This window comes from Suricata suricatta, chromosome 10, assembly GCF_006229205.1.
Source record: "Suricata suricatta isolate VVHF042 chromosome 10, meerkat_22Aug2017_6uvM2_HiC, whole genome shotgun sequence".
Classification (NCBI taxonomy): Eukaryota; Metazoa; Chordata; class Mammalia; order Carnivora; family Herpestidae; genus Suricata; species Suricata suricatta.
In genome coordinates this window covers 87,955,901-87,979,191 of record NC_043709.1, presented here as the reverse complement: position 1 = coordinate 87,979,191, position 23,291 = coordinate 87,955,901, and the positions used below count along the sequence as shown (strand labels likewise).

Below are 23,291 nucleotides of genomic sequence, written 5' to 3'. Positions count from 1 at the left end.
GCTTAGCATGACACCCTCAAGGTCCATCCACTTTCCTACAAATGGCCATATGTCATTCTTTCTCATTGCCATGTAGTACTCCATCGTGTATATATACCACATCTTCTTGATCCACTCATCAGGTGATGGACATTTAGGCTCCTTCCATGTTTTGGCTATTGTTGACAGTGCTGCTATGAACATTGGGGTACATGTGCCCCTATGCATCAGCACTTCTGTATCCCTTGGGTAAATCCCTAGCAGGGCTATTGCTGGGTCATAAGGGAGTTCTATGGATAGTGTTTTGAGGAACCTCCATGCTGTTTTCCAGAGCGGCTGCACCAGTTTACATTGCCACCAACCCGTTTCCACCTCTGTTTCCCATTTCAAAAGATACCTTCTAATGACATGGCCCTCTCCCTCACTCACTTCTCCAGCTAATCTCCAAGTTTTGTCAGTTTAACAGTGTCTTATGGGTACAGCCACCTGCCTCTTAAATCCATCACCTTCAGTCTGCCCCATCGCTGCTTCTTTGTTTGAGGTCCTTGTGATTTTGCCTACTATAAAATAGCCCCCATCTGCCCCTTGTGTTTTTCAATTAATCATTCACATTTCTATGTAAAGCATCTTTCAAAAACCAGTCATATTTATTTTTCTACTATTTAAATTTCTTTCGAAAGTTCCTCATTGCCTCATGGATAATGTACATAATCCTAAATGTGGCATTGATAGCCCTTAAAGGTGACTCAGTAACTTTCCTGAGTTGTCCCTTGGAGCAATAGCATCCTCATATACTTTTTATAAAATTGTTTGGAACCCCTGGGTGGCTCAGTTGGTTGGGCATCCAACTCTTGGTTATGATCTCACAGTTTGTGGGTTCAAGCCCCACATCGGACTCAGTACTGACAGTACAGAGCATGTTTTGGATTCTCTCTCTCTGCCCCTCTTCTGCACCCTCTCTCTCTCTCAGTAAATAAACTAAAAAAAAAAATTGTTTTGAGATCATTGTAAATTTACATGCAGTTGGAAGAAACAATACAGAGAGAATTCAAATAACCTTTAGCTACTTTGTCCCAATGGTCACATTTTGCATGACTAGAGTACAATATCACAACCAGGAAATGGATATTGGTGACAATTCACTTGTATTATTGAGATTTCACCAATTGTGTATGTGTTCTTATGCATTTTGTGTGTATTTAGTTCTATGCATTTTTATTTTAATTCCAATTAGTTCTATGCACTTTTGTCACATGTATAAATTTGTGTGACTATCACCACCATCAAGATCCAGAACAGTTCCATCACAAGGACCCCTGGTGCTACCCTATTATGGTCACAGACACATCCCTCACTCTAACACCCACCCCCCATCACTGTCTACTACTAATCTTCTCTCCATCCTTATAATTTTGTCATTTCAAATGTTATATAAATGGAATCACGCAGTTTGTAACACTTTGAGACTAGCATTTTTCACTCACCATAATGCCCTAGCAATCTAGTCAAGCAGCTGCATTTATCAATAGTATTTTCTTTTCACTGCTGAATAGTAGTCATGGTATGGAAGTATGACATTTTCTTTACCTGTTCACCCATTAAAGGACATATGGGTTATTTATGGCTTGGGCTATTGCAAACAAAGCTGTTGTGAACATTGATGTGTAGGTTTTTGTGCAAACATAAGTTGTAATTTCTCTAAAATAAAAGCGCAAGATGTAATTACTAGAATATATGGTATTAGCATATTTCATTTTACAAAAAACCAAAAAACCTTGCCATACTCTTTTTCTGTACCATTTTATACTCCCACCAAAAATGCACCCAGTTATCTCTGCATCTATTTCAGCATTTATTATTATCACTATTTTTTAATTTTAGTTCTTTAGATAGGTATACAGTGTGCCTCATTGTGGTTTTAATTTGCATTTACCTAATAACTAATGATTCCGAACTTCTTGTCATGTGCTTATTTACCAGCCTCTTTGGTGGTTTCTGCATGTCTTTGCTCAATTGCTAATTGGGTAGTTTTCATTTTTGCTGCTGAGTTTTGAGAGTTCTTTATATATTATAGATAGTAGTCCTTTGTCAGATAAGCAGCTTGCAATATTTCCTACTGTCTTCCATGACTATTTTCCATCCTCTTCTCAGGGTCTTTCACATTAAAAGTTTTTAATTTTGATTTTGTACAAGTTATCAATTTTCCCTATTTTGGCTGTATATGTGGTGGCAAGTCTAGGAACTCTTCACCTCGCACTAAGTCCTAAATATTTTCTCTTGTAGTTTCCCTAAATGTGTTCTAGTTTTACATTTTATATTTAAGCCCATTATCTATTGTGAGTTAATTTTTTAATAAAGTATGAGGTTTAGGTTGGAGTTCATTTTCTTTTTTTTTTTAACCTATGAATGCCAATTTCTCAAGCATCATTTATTGAAAAAGCAATCCATCGAATGTCATTTGTAACTTTGTCAAAAATAAGTCAGGGGCTTCTGGGTGGGTCAGTTGGTTAAGTATCTGACTTCAGCTCAGGTCATGATCTCACAGTTCATGGGTTTGAGTCCCATGCTCAGCCAGTAAAATGTCCAACTTCGGCTGAGGTCATGATCTCTTGTTTTGTGGGTTCAGGCCCTGAGTCCAGCTCCTAACTGACAGTGCAGCACTTGCTTGGGATTATCTCTCTCTATCTCTCTCTCTTCCTCTCTCTCTTTCTCTCCCTCTCCCTCTCCCTCTGCCCTCCCTGACTTGTGCCTTTTCTCTCTCTCAAAATAAAAATATGAACTTAAAAACATAAGTCAGAAATATTTGTGTGCTCATGACCTGTTATTTCTTCAAACCTAAACATATTATCAAGTCCCATAGAAGCTTGTCCTTCCCTGAACAGTCCCTTTGACCCCCTGGGATAGAGCTCAGTCTCTTCACCCTTTCTGCTCTTCTGCCAACCTTGAAGCTTTACCCAAATGTGGATTCTGTGAACCACTCTCTCCTAGACTCTTAACGCCACACTTGCCATCTTTTATTTAGTTCTACATGCTTTTATTTGTCTAGTGTATTGTAAATTTCTTGAGGGAGAAGGAAATACTTTATCTTCTTAATATCTTTAAAAATTAGTTGTTTTTTAAAATATTTGTAGAATTTAATATTTGGGGTAGTTTTATGAGTGATGCTTTATATGCATGTGTAAAAATGCATATATTTATACATATAATTAAGTAAGAAAAGATCTTTTGACATTTTATTATTTATCATGATGTCAGCAGCTAGAGATATGCTCTTCCAATAGTAGATCATTAGTTTGCATATGTTTTCAGTACAAGACCCCCTACATCGCTATCGAGAAATTTCTCTAGACTTAATGCTGTACTTCAGCATTTGTAATCTAAGGAGGGATCTTTTGGTCAAAAACCACTGAAAATTCAGGAGTTTAAATAAACTTGTGGTTTATATATTTCAAGCAATATGTATTATTTTTAGAAAGCTAGTAAATACACATGCATGGAGATTATAATGCTTATTATTTCCATACATTTTCTGATGGCTTAAAATAATTCTGGGTCCTCCCACGTTCATAGTCTATCGGTTAGAAATCACTGCCATGCTTTTGTTCATCAGCCAGTACTTGTAGCTTGGACATACTGTTTATAAATTTTAAACACTTTTTAAATTGTTTGGACAGTTTTATAGTTATTTCAAAAACAATAGTTCAGAGTCCATGCCTAGAACACTCCAATTTCTATATAACTCAAATAAGCAGAAATGTAAACTATTATGTGGATAAGTGACTATTATAGTAGTAATGATCATCATATAAACAAGTTTGGTGGGGAATCTAGTTGAATTTAGAAAGCAATGAGAATAAAAAGAAGACAATATTTTAATTTTCCCACGTTTTTCTGTGACTATATTAATAAAGCAAGAATCTTTATTTATAAGAAATGCAAAAAAAAATTACAGCGGTTTTCACTCTGGTTTTACTCTCTTGCCATCTGCAGTGATGTAGGTCTCATCCCTGTACCAAGCCCCTCAATTATTTCCGTGCACTCTCAGCAACAATTTATATGTTTTCTAGGAAGTCAGTTATCACATGACATCCGTCTCGTTTTTAACCTGTCCCCTGCTTTGCTTCCCAAGTCCTGCTCCATCCACCACTCAGTGTGGCTGGGGTTTCTCAAACTGCCAAAGCAAGGCGGTGTTCTGGGATGTGGGACAGAATGGCCTCACTCCCGGTTTTCTATAAATCTCTTTAAGGAGCACAAAGCATGCATTACGTTGTATCGCCAATGTCTTACAAAGTTCTTCATGAAAATAATTCTTTCCATTTTTATTCACGGTTCTCCCTTTCACCCTAATACCTAGTACCCAGAAAGGGAAAGGCTGGGTCAGGGTCACTGCCAAGGGTCCCTTCTATATCCATCCTTTAGGTACTAAACTTTTTTTTTTTTTTTTTTTTTTGGATACAGGGCCAAGCTTTTCTTTTTGACACTCTCCAGAGTGATTCCCAACAGACTTTACCAGCAGTCTCCCTGAAAACCCCGTACATGTCCAGACCCCTGTTGTGGACCTGACTGGGCTGGAGGTGGGCGGGGCTGGCAGCAGGGATGCTCAGGAAACTGCCCTACAGCTTTCAAGTCACAGAGCTGGGATTCTGGCTCCGATGCCCTTGAAAAATCACTCTGTTACCTTTGGCATATGGTTAAAAACCATCATTTTTTTGCAATGATTCATTAGGAAAACATTCTATTTTATAGCAGAATTATATTGTTATAGTCAATGAGTTTTGTACATTGTATTCCTTTCTTAGGTACTATTCTATTATAACATATAAAGGGCAAGTTAGAAAGGACAGAACAGGAACATTCTACATGTTTTACAGATCTTAAAATATCTTGCAGATTGTGAATGATTATCTAGCATAGCACTAAGATGGTACACTCAGTAAGTCATAGCTATGGTTATCTGTATCATCCTCTCATCTGATAGTCATAACATGATGAAAACTCTATTTGTAAATAAGACATTGAGGCCTTGATGTCAAAGGTTTTGACCAGAGCTTTTCACATTGAACTGCCAGATTCCTAAACCTACACCAACCCCACTAAGTCATGCTGTTGGTCCCTTCCTCTCCCCACCCACAGAGTTCTCCTGTTCTCACTCCTTTTCATTATTCTGCCTCCTCGCTCCACTTCCCACCAGCACTAGACACATTTTGGTTTCCATGTTCTTGTCCTTGCACTGAAGTCACTCCAAATACACTACATACACTTTGGAATTATTTACTATCCCCTCAGGGCAAATAACATATGCTGAGTGCTTGTATACAAGTTAACAGATATTAATTACCCTAAACAAGGTTTTTTTCTGTTTGATGTAATAATTTCAAGCCTACAAATTCAGTATTCGTCAGAAGGCAGTGAAGACAATTCTTCAGAAGTAAAATGTATTACAGGGTAAAATGGAAAGTGCTGTGCATTTTGGTTCTGCTTATGTGAAGACAGACTATACATATTAAATCATTTGGTGAAAATGTCTCAAAGATTCTGCATACCTCTCTAGCATTGCCCACTAATTAGTCATTGCACAACATGAATAGGGTGCTAATTTTTTTCTTTATTTTTTAAGTTTTTACTTAAGTTCCACTTAGTTAACATACAGAGTAATATTAGTTTCTGCTGTGCAATATTCAACACTTCTATACATCACCCAGTGCTCATCACAACAAATAAGAGTGCTTATTTTTTAACAATGTTGTGGATATAGTAAAGCAATTATAGATCTATACCATCTATGATGTGCAATGATTGCATGTTCATAAAACTTGAATTATTTTAAGAAAATAACTTTTGCCTAATGAAGTACAGGAGGGTGGGGTGGGGGGAAGCCATAGGTAATGTAACCTCCAGGGTTCAAATGTTTATATTTTAACCAGAAAGGCAATTAATTCTTAAAGTCATTTCTCGAGGATTTCAGCTTGCCAAATACCTCGGAGGCCCAGTTCTGCCTGGAACTGTTTTCTCCAGTCAACTAAGGCAAAATACCAAGAAACAGCTGTTCTTTTTTGTGTACTTGATGGGTCTTTTTCACCTATAATTTATTAGTGTTCAATATGTGCCAGGCTTTGTTGTAAGGCTTATAGTCATTATCTCACTTATTCTCCCCATAGTGCTAACAGACAAATACTATTATCACCATTATGCAAATGAAAAAACATATAGATGACAATAAATTCATATAAATTATTATGTGTCATAGAAATTTATATCTCTAGAGCTTATTTACATGATTCAGAGTTCTAAGCTCTAATGGTTAGGGTTATTCTGTTTTTCTATTTCACATACAGTCATACTTTGAGGTCCCCTGCATCTATTTTCTCTGTAAAATAAATGAGTTCATCTGCTGAAAGTATTGTGGGGAGGAAAATGGAAGATGGTTTAGACAGTTCAAAGTAGCCATCATAGAGAAAAAGAAAAGGAGCTTACTCTGAAGTCCAGAAAAGAGAAGAGTTCAGGAGATTTGGCTCTAAGCTGGGCATCCCACTGCTGGTAAAGAAGACTAATTCATGTAGCAGCATTTTGAGATTTTTAAGGCAGCCCTTAACTCCTTTACTATCCCAAGGGAACTCAATAAATGAAATATAATAATTTGAATCAGCAATCCTAAGAAACTGAAAAGATAATATTCTGTTTGGAATGAGAGTAGGATTCTAAAAGAGGAGGTAGCCATGAGCTGTCACATGAAGCAGGGTAGACTGGATTAACCTATTATATCATATCTCATGTCCCTTGATTGAATTGTTATTTATTTAATAAGGAAATCATTGTTCAGAGCAGCAAAAAGATGGATCTTGAATGTAATTTCATCAATAACTTCGTGGGTTCATAAATGGTAGACAAATGCAATGCAGCGGACCAGACACCATATCCATACACACGGAGGAGGCCTCCCAACTGACTGAAAGGGTTTCCCCCTCAAGTTGTTCCCTCTGCTTCTTTTTTGCACACATAGAGAACATGTATTTCTATCTTGTAGCTTGGCTGTAAAAAGCAAGCAAGTTTGTAGTAGCATATGAAACTACTTTTCTAAATGTGTTCTAAGGAGTTTCCTTGGCAACCATGTTGGATTTATACACAGCTCTCCCCTCACTTCATGATGGGTAACTAATTTCTTGATGGTATACTTTTGAAGTTTCATTCCTACTGTAGGCACCCAGTGTTAAAGCCCATGGTTTACTTCCTGGATATTATAAAACATAGTTGAACAGATCCCTTTTTAGAAACTAGTTACATGACTAGCAAGTAAAAAAGAGCAAGACACAAAACTGTACATACAGCATAATTACAGCTCAGATTCTTAAAAAGTAATTATATATAGAAAACAAAATGAACATCAAAATGTTAACTGTAATTATCTCCCAGTGGTGGAAGTATAGATTTTCCCTTCTTTTTGTTTCATCCATATTTTATTTAATAAGCATGTGTTTTCATAATTAAAAATTAAACAATTTTAAATAAATTAAAGATAGAAGAAATTATTCCCATGTAGAAGGAAACATTGTTGTACTGCACTAAATTAACATAAGGAAATCATGGAGATTGGCCTGCTCTCCTCATTAGTCTTCAACAAAGATAATGTTCAAGGTCCCATGTTGTACAATAAATTCAAGGACAGTTAAAAGGTGATGTATTTAAATTTCTTCCTAGAGAATAATTTGCAGTCATATTAAATTTGGGATGGACAATTATTAATGGAATCAGAAGAAATTCTAAGCTTCTTAGAGAAATATTCTGTCATTAAACTCCATTATGTTAAGAGAATCTTTAGCTTTCCAAAATTATAGAAATGAAAGATTCTACATTAACCTATCTATTCCAAGCTAAATGATATTAGCAGCTAAATATTTTTATCAAAAGCAAAATTTTTTAAAAGTGCACTTAAGCATATCTGATTTATATTTTCATTATTCTCTCCCTTTTCAGGTGGTGTATGATGAAGTTGCAGAGCTCCAAGGACATGTTTTAATGCTTATTGTGAAAAGCAAAACCGTATTTGTGGGAGCAATTAACATCCAACTTTATAGTGTCCCGCTCAATGAAGAAAAATGGTATCCTCTAGGAAACTGTATAATTTGACCATTTCTAACAATGAATGCATTATTCATTAACTACTTATATCTTTTTCCACTTCTGGGCCTGTTTATCACTAGAGCAGGACATTTTTGTTGTCAAAGGTAGTGCAGTGTACCAAGGACACAAGAAAAAGACATCAGAATTAGTCTGTTATAGTTATATATCTTCTACTTGTGTTTCATTGTTTTCTTAGAATCTTTTCTCCTTAATGAAGTGCCAATTTGTTGTATAAAATAAAAGAACATTTAATTTTAATATATCTTTTAAAACAAACACATGTTCACATTTTTTTATTGTGTGCCTACTGTTAAAAGCAACACTTTGACTGTAGTTTCCAAGAAATACAGTGATAAATGTCATCAATTAATTCAAGATCTAAGTGTATCTGTAACAGGTTTTTAACTTTGAATTAAATATACATACCTGCATACTGACTTATAATCCTATTTATCGAAGGAATTAGTAAACTCCAGCAAATGCTGTATTATTTTCTATCAGATAAACAAAGGATAAATGCCTGAAATTCTTAAATCCAATTGTTGGAAAAAACTTCTTTGCAGTTTCTTGCCCTTTTCTATGCCAATTCAATTAATCATCATTGGATTTCACCCAACCAGAGCCATGATCACATCTAAAATTTCATTATCCCTTAACTCTAAGATGTCAAACTCTGAAACTCTTCCCTCTGATCAAAACCTCTTCTCTTTGCACATGAAGAATGCCTCTTACTTCTGAAGCTACGTTCACACCCATCGTGACTTGAGTAGACAATCCTACAGAATTCCACCTACAAAGTAGGTACAACTAAAAGCACTATGCTGCATTCTCTAAAAGAACAAAATAGGAGGGTTTTTTTTAATCCCTGGCATTTAAATTACTTTAAAAAAGTTAAACTCTTGCTTTTTTCAATTCTTCACTGTGAATTAATAAAAAAGTAATTTAAGCTCCTAGATATGGTCATATACATAACTATGTAAACATATAAAGGTCTGTAAATTTATTCATTGAAAATATTTGAGTGTCAGCCTACAGCAAGCAGAAAGTCAGTGCAGACGACTGCACTGAAAGGAAGAGTGACTCAGACACAACAGCAGGACATAAGAAACACACAGGGTACTCTCCTGAAGTGCCGGGTTCTGGTGAACAGGGGACACTGCACTACAGGGTACTCTAGGACTTCTTCATCATAAAATCACTTTCAAAAGCAGAAGACATAGCTGACCTTCTTATCACAGAGAAACAGACACAGAGAGGCAGACAAAATGAGAAGATGAAGAAATCTATCCCAAATGAAAGAATAGGACTAGGCTATAGCCAGAGATCTAAGCAAAATAGATATAAGTAACATGCCTGGAAGAGAATTTAAAGCGATTATAACAAGGATATTTACTAGATTTGAGTAAAGAGTAGAAGACATGAGTGAGATCCTTAACACAGAGATAAGAAATAATATGTTATGTAAAGTGCTCAATAAACAAAATGAAACATGTTGGATGGAATGAACCGGAACTAGTGACCTAAAAGATAGACTAATGGAACATAATCAAGTGAAACGAAAGAGAGAAAAGATTATGCAAAATAAAAATGGGCTTAGAGGGGCACCTGGGTTGCTCAGTCAGTTAAATGTCTGACTTCAGCTCAGGTCATGATCTCATGGTTCATGGGTTCGAGCCCCGTGTAGGGCTCTGTGCTGACAGCTCAGAGCCTGAAGCCTGCTTCTGATTCTGTATCTCCCTCTCTCTCTGACCCTCCCCTGCTTGCGTTATCTCTGTCTTTCAAAAATAAATAAGAAAAACATTTTTTTAAATGGGCTTAGAGAACTCAGTGACACCATCAAATGTAATAACATTCATATTATAGAAATCCTAGAAGAGAGGAAAAAGAAGGAGTAAAAAATTTATTTGAACAAATAATAGCAGATAACTTTCCTAATCTGGGGCAGGAAACAGATATCCAGATCCAGGAGGCACAGAGAACTCCCATCAAAATCAACAAAAGCAGATCCATGCCAAGACTTATTTGTAATTAAATTGGCAAAAAAAAAAAAAAAATAGTGATAAGCAAAAATTTTTAAAGCAACGGGACAAAGGAAGATAGTAACTTACAAGGATTTTCCCAGAAGGTTAGCAGGAGATTTTTTTCAAAAGAAACTTTGTAAACTAGAAGGGAGTGGCATGATATATTAGAAGAGCTGAATAGGAAAAATCTGCAACCAAAAATGTTGTATCCAACAAAGTTATTATTCAGAATAGAAGGAGAGATAGTTTCCTAGACAAACAAAAACTAAAGAAGTTCATGGCCACTCAACTAGCTCTACAAGAAATATTAAAGGAGACTCTGAGTAGACTGAGTGATGCTATCAAAATAGGAAACACAAAAGCAGTAAAAATGAATAATTCTGTTAAATTTCAATCATGAAACTCACAAAATAAAAGGATATAAAAGATAACAACATATGCCTAAAGCATGGGGAGAAAAGAAGTAAGAGAATGGGTTCAAACTTAAACCACCATCTACCTAATATAGACAGCTCTATGCAGAAGAGGCTATATAGGAATCTAATGGCAACCACATATCAAAAACTACTAATAAATGTGCAAGAATAAAGAGAAAGAAATCTAAATACATAACAAAAGAAAATCAGCAAACCATGAAAGAGAGTAAGACAAGAAAGGATCAGAGAAAATTTTCAGAAACAACCACAAAACAAATATGAAAATGACAAAACAATGTATCTATCAATAATTACTTTGAATGTAAATTAACTAAACATTCCAATAAAAAGACATAGGGTGACCGAATGGATAAAACAAAAAAAGAAGACCCACCTATATGCTGCCTATTAGAGACTCATTTTAGATGTAAAGACACCTGGAGATTCAAAGTGAGAGGATGGAGATACATCTATCATACAAATAGAGATCAAAAGAAAAACAGAATAGCAGTATTTATATCAGACAAAATAGACTTTAAAACAAAGACTGTAACAAGAGATAAATAGGACAGTATATAATGATAAAGAGGGCAATTTAACAATAAGATATAATAATTGTAAATATATATGCAACCAATAGAGATGCACCCAAATATATAAAATAATTAATAACAAATATGAACTAATAAATAGTAATACAATAATAGGAAAGGACTTTAACACTTAACATCAACAGACAGATCATCTAAACAGAAAATCAACAAGGAAACAATGGCTTTGAATGACACACTGGAACATATGGATGTAACAGAAATATGTAGAACATTCCATCCTCACACAGCAGAACACACATTCTTTTCAAGTGCACATGTAATATTCTCCAAAATAGATCACATATTAGCCTACAAAATAAGCTTTAACAAATTCAAGAAAATTGAAGTCATACCATGCATCTTTTCTGACAACAATGCTATGAAACTAGAAGTCAACTACAAGAAAAAAAATCTGAAAAACCAGAGGTTAAATACTTCTAAACAATAACTGGGTCAATCAGGAAATTTAAAAAAAAGAAATATATGGAAACAAATGAAAATGATAACACAATAATCCAAAACCTGTGCGATGCAGCAAAAGTGGTGCTAAGAGAGAAATTTATAGCAATGCACATTGACCTCAAAAAGCAAAAAAAAAAAAAATCTCAAACAACCTACTCTTACTCCTAAAGGAACTACAAAAAGAACAATAAGCAAATCCTAAAATCAGAAGAAGAAAAATAATAAAGTTTAGAACAGAAATAAAGGATTTAGAAGCTAAAAAAAAAAATGGGTCAATGAAACCAGCTGCTGGTTCTTTGGGGGAAAAAAATCAATAAAATTGATAAACTTATGCAGAAAAAAAGAAAAAGGACTAAATAAATGAAATAACAAATGAGAGAGAAGAAATAACTACCAATACCTCAGAAGTACAATCATAAGAGAATATTATGAAAAACAATATGCCAATAAATTTGTCAACCTAGAAGAAATGAATAAATTCCTAGAAATATATACACTACCAAAATTGAAACAGGAAGATATAGAAAATTTGAACAGATCAATAACCAGAAAAGTAAATGAATCAGTAATCTAAAAACTCCCAATAAACAAAAGTTCAGGATTAGATGCCTTCAAGGGGAATTCTACCAAATGTTTAAAGAAGAGTTAATACCTATTCTTCTCAAACTGTTCCAAAAAATATAAATGGAAGAAAACCTTTCAAATTCATTCTATGAGGCCAGCATTACTCTGATTCCAAAAGCAGATAAAGATGCCACTATAAAAGATAACTACAGGCCAATATCCCTCACAAACATAGATGCAAAAGTCTTCAACAAAATATCTGCAAACCAAATCCAAGAATACATTTTAAAAAATCACTCAGCATGATCAAATGAGATTTATTCCTGGGTTGAAAGTGTGGTTTAATATTCATAAATCAATTAATGTGATATATCACATCAATAAGAGAAAGTATAAGAAGCAAATGGTCATTTCAATAGATGCAGATAAAGCATTTGAGAAATATAACATCATTCATAGTAAAAACCCTCAATAAAGTAAGTTTAGAGGGAATATACCTCATCATAATAAAGGCCATATATGAAAAACCCATAACTAACATCATCTTCAATGAGGAAAAACCTGAGACCTTGTCAAGGTTGCCTACTCTTACCACTTTTACTCAACATAGTACTGGAAGCCCCAGCCATAGCAATCAGACAACAAAAAGAAGTACAAGACATTCAGATCAGTAATGAAGAAATAAAACTTTCACTCTTTGCAGATGATATGATACTCTATATAAAAAACCCAAGGGGCACCTGGGCGGCTCAATCGGTTGAGCATCCGGCTTCAGCTCAGGTCATGATTTCACAGTTGGTGGGTTCGAGCCCCGCGTAGAGCTCTGTGCTGATGGCTAGATCAGAGCCTGGAGCCTGCTTCAGATTCTGTGCCTCCCTCTCTCTCTGACCCTCCCCTGCTCACACTGCCTCTCTCTGTCTCTCAAAAATAAATTTAAACACATTAAAAAAATTTTTCTTTAAAACCCAAAAGACTCCACCAAAAAAAAAAAAACTTTCTATAAATGTTAAATAAATTCAGTAAAGTTGCAGGATACAAAATCAATGTACAAATATCTGATGCATTTCTATATACCATTAATGAAGCAGCAGAAAGAGAAATCAAGGAATCAGTCTCATTTACAATTGCACTAAAAACCATGAAATACTTGGAATAAACCTGATAAAAGAGGTGAAAGACCTGTACTCTGAAAACTATAAAACATGGATGAAAGAAACTGAAAGCACAAAGCAATGGAAAAATATTCCATGCTCATGTAATAGCAGAAGAAATACTGTTAAAATGTCAATACTACCAAAAGCAATCTACATATTTAATACAATCCCTATCAAATTACCACCAATATTCTTCACAGAGCTAGAACAAACAATCCTAAAATTTGTATGGAACCACACAACACCTCAAACAGCCAAAGTAATCTTGAAAAGGAAAAGCAAAGCTGGAAGCATCACAATTTCAGACTTGAAGTTATACTACAAAGCTGTAGTCATCAACACAATATGGTACTGGCACAAAAATAGACAAATGGATCAATAGAACAGAATAACAAAGTGAGAAATGAATCCACAACTATATGGTCGATTTATCTTCAACAAAACAGGAAAGAATATCCAGTGGAAAAAGGACAGTCTCTTCAACAAATGTTGGGTAAACTGAACAGCAACATCCAAAAGAAAGAAACTGGACCACTTTATTACACCACACACAAAAATAAACTAAAAATGAGTTGAAGGCCTAAATGTGAGACCTGAAACCATCAAAATCCTAGAAAAAAACTCAGGCAGTAATTTCTTTGACATCAGTCGTGGCAGCTGCCTACTAGATATATCTCTTGAGGCAAGGGAGACAAAAGCAAAAACAAACGTTTGGGATTATGTCAAAATAAATAGCTTCTGCATGGTGAAGGAAAGAATCTACAAAACTAAAAGACAACCTACAGAATGGAGGAAGACATTTGCAAATGACATATCCAATAAAGGATTAGTATCCAAAATACATAAAGAACTTATAAAACTCAGCACCCAAAAAACAAATAATCCAATTAAAACTTGGGCAGAAGCCATAATTTCTCTATAGAAGACATACAGATGGACAACAGACATGTGGAAAGATGTTCATCACTTATCATCACAGAAATAAAAGTCAAAACTGTGATGAGAGATCAGCTCACACCTGTCAGAATGGCTAAAATCAACAGCACAAAAAACAGCAGGTGTTGTTGGAGAAAAAGGAGCACTCGTGCGCTGTTGGTGGAAATGCAGATTGGTGCAGCCACTGTGGAAAACAGTATTTATTCAGTGGCGTTTCCTCAGAAAGTTAAAAATAGAACTACTTTACAACCCATAGATTGTACTACTGGGTATTTACCCAAAGAGTATAAAAACATGAATTCAAAGGGATACATGGACCTCTAAGTTTACAGCAGCATTATTTACAATAGCAAGATATGGAAGCAGCCAAAGTAACCACCAGCTGATGAGTAGATAAATAAGATGTAACATATATATAATGGAATTATATAATGGAATATTATATATATATATATAATGGATATTATTCAGCCATAAAAAGAATGAAATCTTGCCATTTGCAATGACATGGATGGAACTAGAGAGTATAATGATAAGCCAATTAAGTCAGTCAGTGGAAGACAAAATACTATATGATTTCACTCATATGTAGAATTTAGGAAACAAAACAAACAACAAAATGGGGGAAAAGAGAGAGACACATAAAAAAATAGATTCTTAATTATAGAGAAGAAAATGGTTACCAGGGAGGAGAGGATTAGAAATGGGTTAAATAGCTGATGAGGACTGAGTAGTACTGCTGTCATGGTGAGCACTGGGGGATTTGTGAAACTGTTGAATCACTATATTGTACACCTGAAACAAATACAATACTGCATATTAATAACTGGAATTAAAATAAAAACTAAAAGAAGAAAATATTTGAGTGCCTGGTGTGGGTTGATAGGATCCCATTTAAAATTTCACTCATATGCGGAATTTGAGAAACACAACAGGTGATGAACAGGGGAAGGGAAGGAGAAATAAGATAAAAACAGAGATGGAGGCAAACCATAAGAGAATCTTAAATACAGAGAACAAACTAAGGGTTGCTGGAGGAGATAAGTGGGCGGATGGGTTAAATGGGTGATGAGAATTAAGGAAGGCACTTTTCAGGATGAGCACTGAGTGTCATATGTAAGAGATGAATCGCTGAGTTCTACTCCTGAAACCAAGACTATACTGTATATTAACTAACTTGAATTAAAAATGAATAAACAAAATTTTAAAAAACAAACCAAAACAAGAAAATGCATGATCATCCAAATCAACTAAGCCATCGGTACTGCTGGGCAATTACTCTGTATGTTCCAGGTCCCTTCACTCTCTGTTTCTGCAGGACAATGCTTACAAGCTCTTCTCTCTGCTGATACCTAGGACCTTCTACCGTAAGTCCTCTCTTTCAGTTAGTATTTCCTACTTCACTTAGAAATTGGAGTCAGTCAGGAGTGCCTGGATAGCTCAGTTGGTCAAGAGTCCAACCCTTGGTTTCAACTCAGGTCATGATCTCATGGTTCAGGGGTTTGAGCCCTGAACAGTGCAAAGCCTGCTTGGGATTCTCTCTAAATACATAAATGAATAAATAAATAAATAAATAAATAAACTTAAAAAAAATGGAATCAGTCAAAAGACCTTGCTGATTCCACCACAGCATCTACCCACCTTGCAGATCCTAAGTTCCACCTTCTGACCTATTACCATAGGAGAACTACCTAGACTCCTACACAATCAACCTCTCAACTTGTACATTTGATCCCAGCCTCTAGTATGTACTCACAAACATTGCTGGAATTCTCTTCTGCTCAAAAGCATCATTTCTTTATTTGCTACTGGGGATAATTCTCTTCAACATAAAATCATGATGTTACATGGTTACATGATGTTACAACCATTATAAAAACTTAACAGCACCCTCCTTCCTCATTTATTTACCCGTTGCCTTCCCTGTTCCTCCTTATAGCAAAACTCTTCAAAACAGTTGTCTCTACTATGTCTCCAGTTTCTCTGCTTGCATTCTTTTCTCAGACCCCTTCCAATAAGCTATTTGCCCCTGACACTTAACGGAAGCTACTTTTGCCAAGGTCTCTACTGACTCACACAGGTAAATCCAAAGGTGAATTTTGAGCCCCAATCTGACCTAACCTATCAGCAGTATTTGACACAATCTTCCACAGTAGTCATTCTTCACTTGGATTCCAGGACACCCACACCTTCTTGTGCTTTCCTTCTGTAACATTGGTCATCCCTCAGTTTTCTGTGCATAAACCTCATCTTCTGCACAACCTCCAATGTTGGACTGCCCTGGGGCTCACTCCCGAGTCCCCTTCTCCACCAACTTCACTCTAAGGATCACATCTATTCTCATGGCTTTAAATATCTGTTTGCTGATGATCCCCAGTTTTATAACTCCAGCCCAGATCCCCTCCCAAATTCTAGAGTTCCATATCCAACTGCCTACTATTGAATATCTCAAATTCAGCATATCCGAAAAGAGACTCTTGATCTTTTCCCCTCAAACTTGTTTTAAAGAACAAAAAATCTGAAGTAATCTTTGCTAGCCTCCTCCTCTTTTTCTCTCAATATAATTCAGTCCATCTGAAATCCTATTGGCTCTACCTTAAAACATCGCCCAAAGTGAACTGCTTTTCACTCTCCATCTGTTACCACTCTGCTTCAAGGCATTACTGTCATCTTTACCCCGGGTTACTACACTCATCTTCTTCTAAATAGTCTACTTGTTTCTATGCTTACCCTGTCCCCTTTATAGTCTATTCTCAACACAGCAGCTACAGAGATCATGTCATTCTTCCGCTCAAAACTCTCCAGGAACTGCTAATCTCAGAGTAAAAGCCCCAAACTTTAAAATAACCTAAAAGGCCCCATGTGTTCCTCCCCTTGGTTACCACTCTGATTTTAACGCCCATGACATCCTCCTATGCCCACAGCACTCACGTCCTGGCCTCCTTTCTGTCTCCTGAGAACTCCAGGCATGTGTCTACACTGGAATCTTTATCAGAGAGCTCCTTCTTTCCAAAAGATACTTTGGTCCCACAAATCCACTTGCCTGACCCTCTCACCTCTTTCAAGTCTTGATCAAATGTCTCCAGCTCTGTCAGACCCACACTGACAGCTCTTTGTGATATTAGAACCTGCCCTCTCCCCAGATGAACACCAGATCCTCTCCGCTCCGCTCTACTTTCTTGTGCACTTATCACCTTTGAACATTTTATAGAATTTACTCCTTTGAACACTATACAATTTACTTCTTTTGTTTATTATTTTATGTTTTGTCTCCTTTCACTAAACAATAAACCCCAAGACTGTAAAGCAGTTTTGTTCACTGACAGTACAGCCTTAGATCCCTACAAAGGAAGTCCTTGCCCTGGGATCCTTACCATAGTGAATCCTGCTTCCTGCAGTCATGGGTGTTAGTCACCTCCAGAACCCTCTTTCTAGACCACACTCCAGGACTGGGATCCAGAACTCCCTACCTGAACAGCCTTTGCAGGCCTCTTACAAGGGCACATTCATCTAAACTGAGACTGAATCACAAGTGTGAGCAATGCAGAAGCTCTAATGGTGGCCTCAGGGATGCTTCCCACAGGGTACATGGATGCAAAATGTGACAGCTGCAGTGTCCACGGATGTGCAGAAGGCAGCCACAGCAGATCAGGGCAGGAAGAAAAAGCAGGGCATGCAGAGGGCTCCAGGAAGGGAGACAGCCTTTTTCAGACTACCATAATCTGACAACAATCTCCAAGAAGTCCAAGAATTCTAAATTAAAACCTCTTTCCAGGTGTTTATGAAGATGCATTTGTCACAATAAGAGAACAAAGCATATTGTATTTAATAGCTTGTTAATTTTATTTACAACTTTTAAGTTTAAGCAGTTGGTATATACTTTTTATGGATTGAATCATGTCTTCCCAAAATTCACATGTTGAATTTCTAACCCCCACCTCAGAATGTGACCTTATTTGGAATAGTGTCACTGCAGATGTAATTAGTTACTATGTGGTCACACTAGAGTAGGGCAAGCCCCTAATCCAATATGACTGGTGTCTTTATAAAAGAAGGAAATTTAGACATAGACTTGTACACAGAAACACCACATGAACATGAAGGTAGGGACTGGGATAATGCATCCACAAGGAAAGGAACACTGAAGATTGCCAGCAAACTCCCCAAAGCTAACAGAGAGGCATAGAATGGATTGTCAGAAGGAACCCAGACCCCTTAACTTCAGATGTCTAGTCCCCAGGACTGTGAGACCAAAAATAATACCTGTTGTTGAAGACACTCAGTTTCTGGTACTCTGTTACGACAGCCCTGGCTAACTAATACATTGGGTCTCATTTGTTTTCCTGTTTCAACCCCACAAATACCTGGTGTATAGTTGATGCCAAGTAAGTATTTGTGAATTAATGCCTAAATAAATGCCCAAATGACACACCAGTAAACAAGAAAAGCAAGGTCCCTAATATTTTCATTCATATAATGTACTAAAGCTCCTTTAGTCTTTTTTATAAATGTACTTTATTTGTTCCCTACAAGTAGTCTAATGAGATACGGAAGGAAGGGATGGTTATATCTTTAGAGGGTAATAACATTCAAATATCTCATTATAGTATAACTTTTCCATTCAAATATATTTTAAATGGATGTGTTTGTACATGTGTGTGCATGTGAGAGAGAGACAGACAGTGACAGAGAGACACAGAGGTATTTTTTAAGGTTTATTTATTTGGGGGGGGGAGGCAGACAGAGAATCTGAAGTGGGCTCAGCACTGACAGTAGAGAACCCCAGACAAGACTTGTACTAACAAACCATGAGTTCATTACCTGAGCCAAAGTCCAACATTTAACCAACTGAGCCACCCAGGTGCCCCACAGAGAGGTATTTTTAAGTTGAGTGGATGTGAGGGACCACATCCTTCACATTGGACAATTGGCCACCCACAACACCCCCTCAAACTGTCCATTCTGATCTTAAAATTCCTGACAAACTTCCACAGAAAAGGAAGACATGTCAAAAATCACAGAGCAAAATACTCAGACCTTGCTAAAAGAAACTGAGGATCACAGATACAACGTGGCTACCTATAACAACTAAGTGTTGGTGGTAGCAGAGACCCACTTCCAGCAAGCTTAGTGAAAGGTCAGGACTTGATTCCCAGAGGGAATGAATTATTGGGAAGGTCCCACTATTTACATATTATCCAGGCCAGAAAGGATGACTTGATAGCTCATGGGAGAAATGTTAGTGACTAAAGCAGTTGCTCAGTGATTTCAGGCCTCCTATTGCCACACAAGTGTCACAAATTAAGATATATTTTATTTCCTAGCACAGAAGCATGAATGCTCTGAAAATATTTTAATTAAACTGATTAAACCTAATGAAAGCTTTTTCCTCAGAAAGAATGCTGGGGCCTATGTAGCCTAAACATAGAAGTTTCAGTGGACCAAGACACCCCACTTAGACTTTAGGCTTTGGTAAGTGTGGGCCATGTGAGTTTATTAATGTTGGTGGTTTGCAATGGCTTAATACTGCACCACATGACTGGCTTTTATCATTAAAGGGAGGTAGCATTAAACCTGAGGCATTCATGAGTACAGACCACAGAAGACATAGTCCCTGGAACAATATAGACTATAAGGAAAGACAACCTTTTTTATTTTCTTGAATAAGCTTTTCTAAGCATTAGGTAATAAAAGAACATTGGCTGTTTTCTTTAATGGATTTCTTCACCAAATCTCTAACTAATAGGCCAGAATTTTGAACAGTGGCTTGAGTCAAAATGCGCTACAAATTTTGGTGGAATTGTAGCTTAAAAATCTTAGCTCCAGACATGCATGTGTTTGCCTACTGTCTTGGCTTCCCCAAATTGCACTCTGTGTGTGTGTGTGTGTGTGTGTGTATGTGTGTGTGTGCACGCATGTGTGTTCTACTTTGAAGTGCATGTAGGGTGACAGAGCAATGGAAGAGACAAGACCAAACTTAAATTCATGAGGGATACTCATTAGACCTCCATGACTTCAAGAATAGACTCTCAAGTAGGTTCTGTATCTGATAATTTAAGAAACTCTAGTTATTAGAGCTCAGAGTTTCAAACCATGGCTGTAGTCATAAAAGGAAGGTTGATTTTATTAATATTTAAATCAAAAGGACTAGGGCCCTTTTTTTAAAAAGAGAATATGCTCTCTTCCTAGGCTGAGGTCAAAAAAATGGCTGAGTGAGATTATTAAATGCCCCAAAATTGAGAAAACAATTTAAAGGTCTGTTCCTGTCAACCGTTGGCTCTGAGATTCTGATTTACCCCAGGAGCCAAGAAGAAACTGAAGTAGCTTGAACAGGTGCCTTATTTCTTACCATCAAAGCAAGGGTAATAGAAGAAGGAAAATAAAATAGAAGATGTCAGACTGAGAAGTAATGAGGAAGATATTCCCTTAAAAGAAATATTGGGATTTTAAAGCATAGGCTGGGCAGATATGAAGGAGAAATGAGATGCTAAGAGCCGGGAGAGACAACTACAAAGCTAACAAGGTGATAATGCTCAAGTCTAAGTTCTCTGAAGGAAGGTGATGGAAAAGGGCAACATATTTCAGTTGTTACCAGTTTAGAAAGGACGACTGGTACCTAAAAAATCAATCAGATAAAAAAGAGGAAACACCTTAGAGAGCAGCTATAATGACATCCTATAGAGAACTAAGATCAGAAACTTTTTAAAATATCCCTCTTAAAGCAGCAGCATTTTGTAAGAACTGGCAAACCATCCCTTGAAAACTAACTAGGACAGAGCGGTAAAGTGGTTGTGAAAATTCGGTCAGATTTGAGAGGGAAATCCCAGGAAGAGAGAGGTAAATGACTTCAAGAATTTTTGTATGACATTCAGAGGAATAGAATTATTGCCAAGGAGTGGCATATTTGGAGAACATATTTGGAAAATTTATGGAATTGGAACTGGTACTCTAAAAGAAAATTAAGCAAAGGGAAAATTTACTAAACGGAAGCCAGACAAGATGATTACAGGTTAAGACTAGGTCTGGAATAGATGCTGGTCTAATAGGAGTTGAGTAGGTGGGACTGTTCTACTCAAGAGGGTCAAGATAGTCAAGACTTAACGAAAGGGCTGTGTTACAAACATGGAAACTCACCAACTTCATCTTTCTCAAGGCAAAACTCTGAGAGTAGAAAGTTAGAAAAACAAATGTCTGGGCCAGAGAGCAAAGGAAAGAAAAGAAGGCGCTCGGGTCCAAGAAACAACGTTGTCTCCATGTGAGCTAGAGAAGTAAAGAAGCCAAAATAAGAAGTGAATACAAAGTTACAAAACCAGCTGAAACTATCTCAGAAGAATAAGAATATGGAAATAACAAAAGCAAAAAATATATAAAGATTTTAAATAAAAATTCTATTCAATACCTGTAAAATTTAAACCTGAGGAAAAAAAGTGTTTTCAGGATCATATGGCAAAAACATTAATCACTAGACTTCCATTGTTCACAAACATCAACCACAGCTTCAGGGAAGGGGTCCACCGCCAGGGATCCTCCAGCTGAGACAAACTGGCGATGGGAGTGGAGATATTCCCTAGGATAAGGAGCCAACTTGAAGAGCTCCCAGTGACCAAGGCTGGGAGAAGTAGGGCAATTAGTATTAGATTGTACCCCGAAGTATAAACTACTTATCCATGAGTCCATATTGGTATGAATGACTGTATGAATAAATAAATGGAGATAGAGAGACAACTATCCCATGCAGAAGAATTCCAAATAATTTATGCAGATATTCTGCCCTCTAGAAAGTGAAAGATAACCACCCATTCTTTAACTGTGGATTGCACATAGAAACCTCCTCCCAAAGAATATGATATGGAAAGGAGGGGGTGGGAATTAACTTTACGGCTGAGAAACTTGACAAACACTAACTCAATCAGGTAATGTAGGTCAAAATCGACAGTGAAAAATCATGTTGATAGTATGTACCTTTGATAAGATTTGAAGAAAATTACCTCTGAGGTCTTCCATCCAGAAACTCACAGTCTCAGTCTAACCACGAGGAAAAAAAAAAAAAAACATCAGTCAAATCCAATTGACAGACATTCCACCAAATACTTGCTAGTAATTCTCAAAACTGTCAAGTTCATTAAAAACAAAAAATGTCTGAGAAACTGTCACAGCCAAGAAGAGCCTTAGGAGACATGACTTGTAAATGTGGTATCGTAGATGGGACCCTGGAATGGAAAAATGACTTAGATAAAAACTAAAGAAATTTGAATACAGTATGAACTTTAGTTAATAATAGTGTATCAACATTGGCTCATTAATTGTAACAAATATAATGCCTTAATATAAGATGTTAATAATATTGGTGGTTGGGGCATCTGGGTGGCTCAATTGGTTAAGCATCCAACTTCAGCTCAGGTCATGATCTCACAGTTTGTGGGTTCGAGTCCCACGTCAGACTCTGTGTGGACAGTTAGCTCAGAGCCTGGAGCCTGTCTTCAGATTTTGTGTGTGTGTCTCTCTCTGACCCTCCCCTGCTCATGCTGTCTCTCTCTCTCTCAAAAATAAATAAAAACATTTTAAAAATTAAAAAAATATAATATTGGTGGAGAGTGACATCAGCAAAAATGATAGAGTAGGAAACTCCGAAGGTCCATCTCTCCCCTAAAAACAAAACCAAAAAAACATAAAAACAAAAACAAGCAAACAAAGACAACAGCAAATAAACTGGCAAAAACTTTCAAAATCAACTTTATTGGAATTATGGAAACAAATTCTACAGCATAAAAACAAAAATAAAAATAAAAAAAGATGCTTAGTCAAGAAAAGACAAGTGAGTTTTGGTAAAGTCTGGTGACAATAAATTACCTGGCACCATCCCCCACGCCCCCCCCCCTTAGTAGCACCAATAAAGACAGCAGCCCACATTCCTAATACAGGTCCCTAATACAGAAGGAAGAAAACAGATCTTACTTGAAAATCATTGTGGTTGTTTTGACCTGTCCAGTGCTCCCTGAAGGACCAGCTCAAAGGGCTTGGCTTTATTTCACCATACTCTGAACTCTC

General features: G+C 36.6%; 1 protein-coding gene across 2 annotated transcripts in view; it reads left to right on the top strand.

Moving 5' to 3' along the window:
* PIK3C2G (phosphatidylinositol-4-phosphate 3-kinase catalytic subunit type 2 gamma) overlaps positions 1–8,337 on the top strand; it is a 326,439-nt gene extending 318,102 nt beyond the window's left edge. For both annotated transcript variants that reach the window (XM_029955770.1, XM_029955769.1), the window contains one exon: positions 7,951–8,337. In XM_029955770.1, the coding sequence (XP_029811630.1) occupies positions 7,951–8,103 (153 nt within the window). In that variant the 3' untranslated portion in view covers positions 8,104–8,337. The remainder of the gene's footprint in view (positions 1–7,950) is intronic.
* The last annotated feature ends 14,954 nt before the right edge of the window (positions 8,338–23,291 follow it).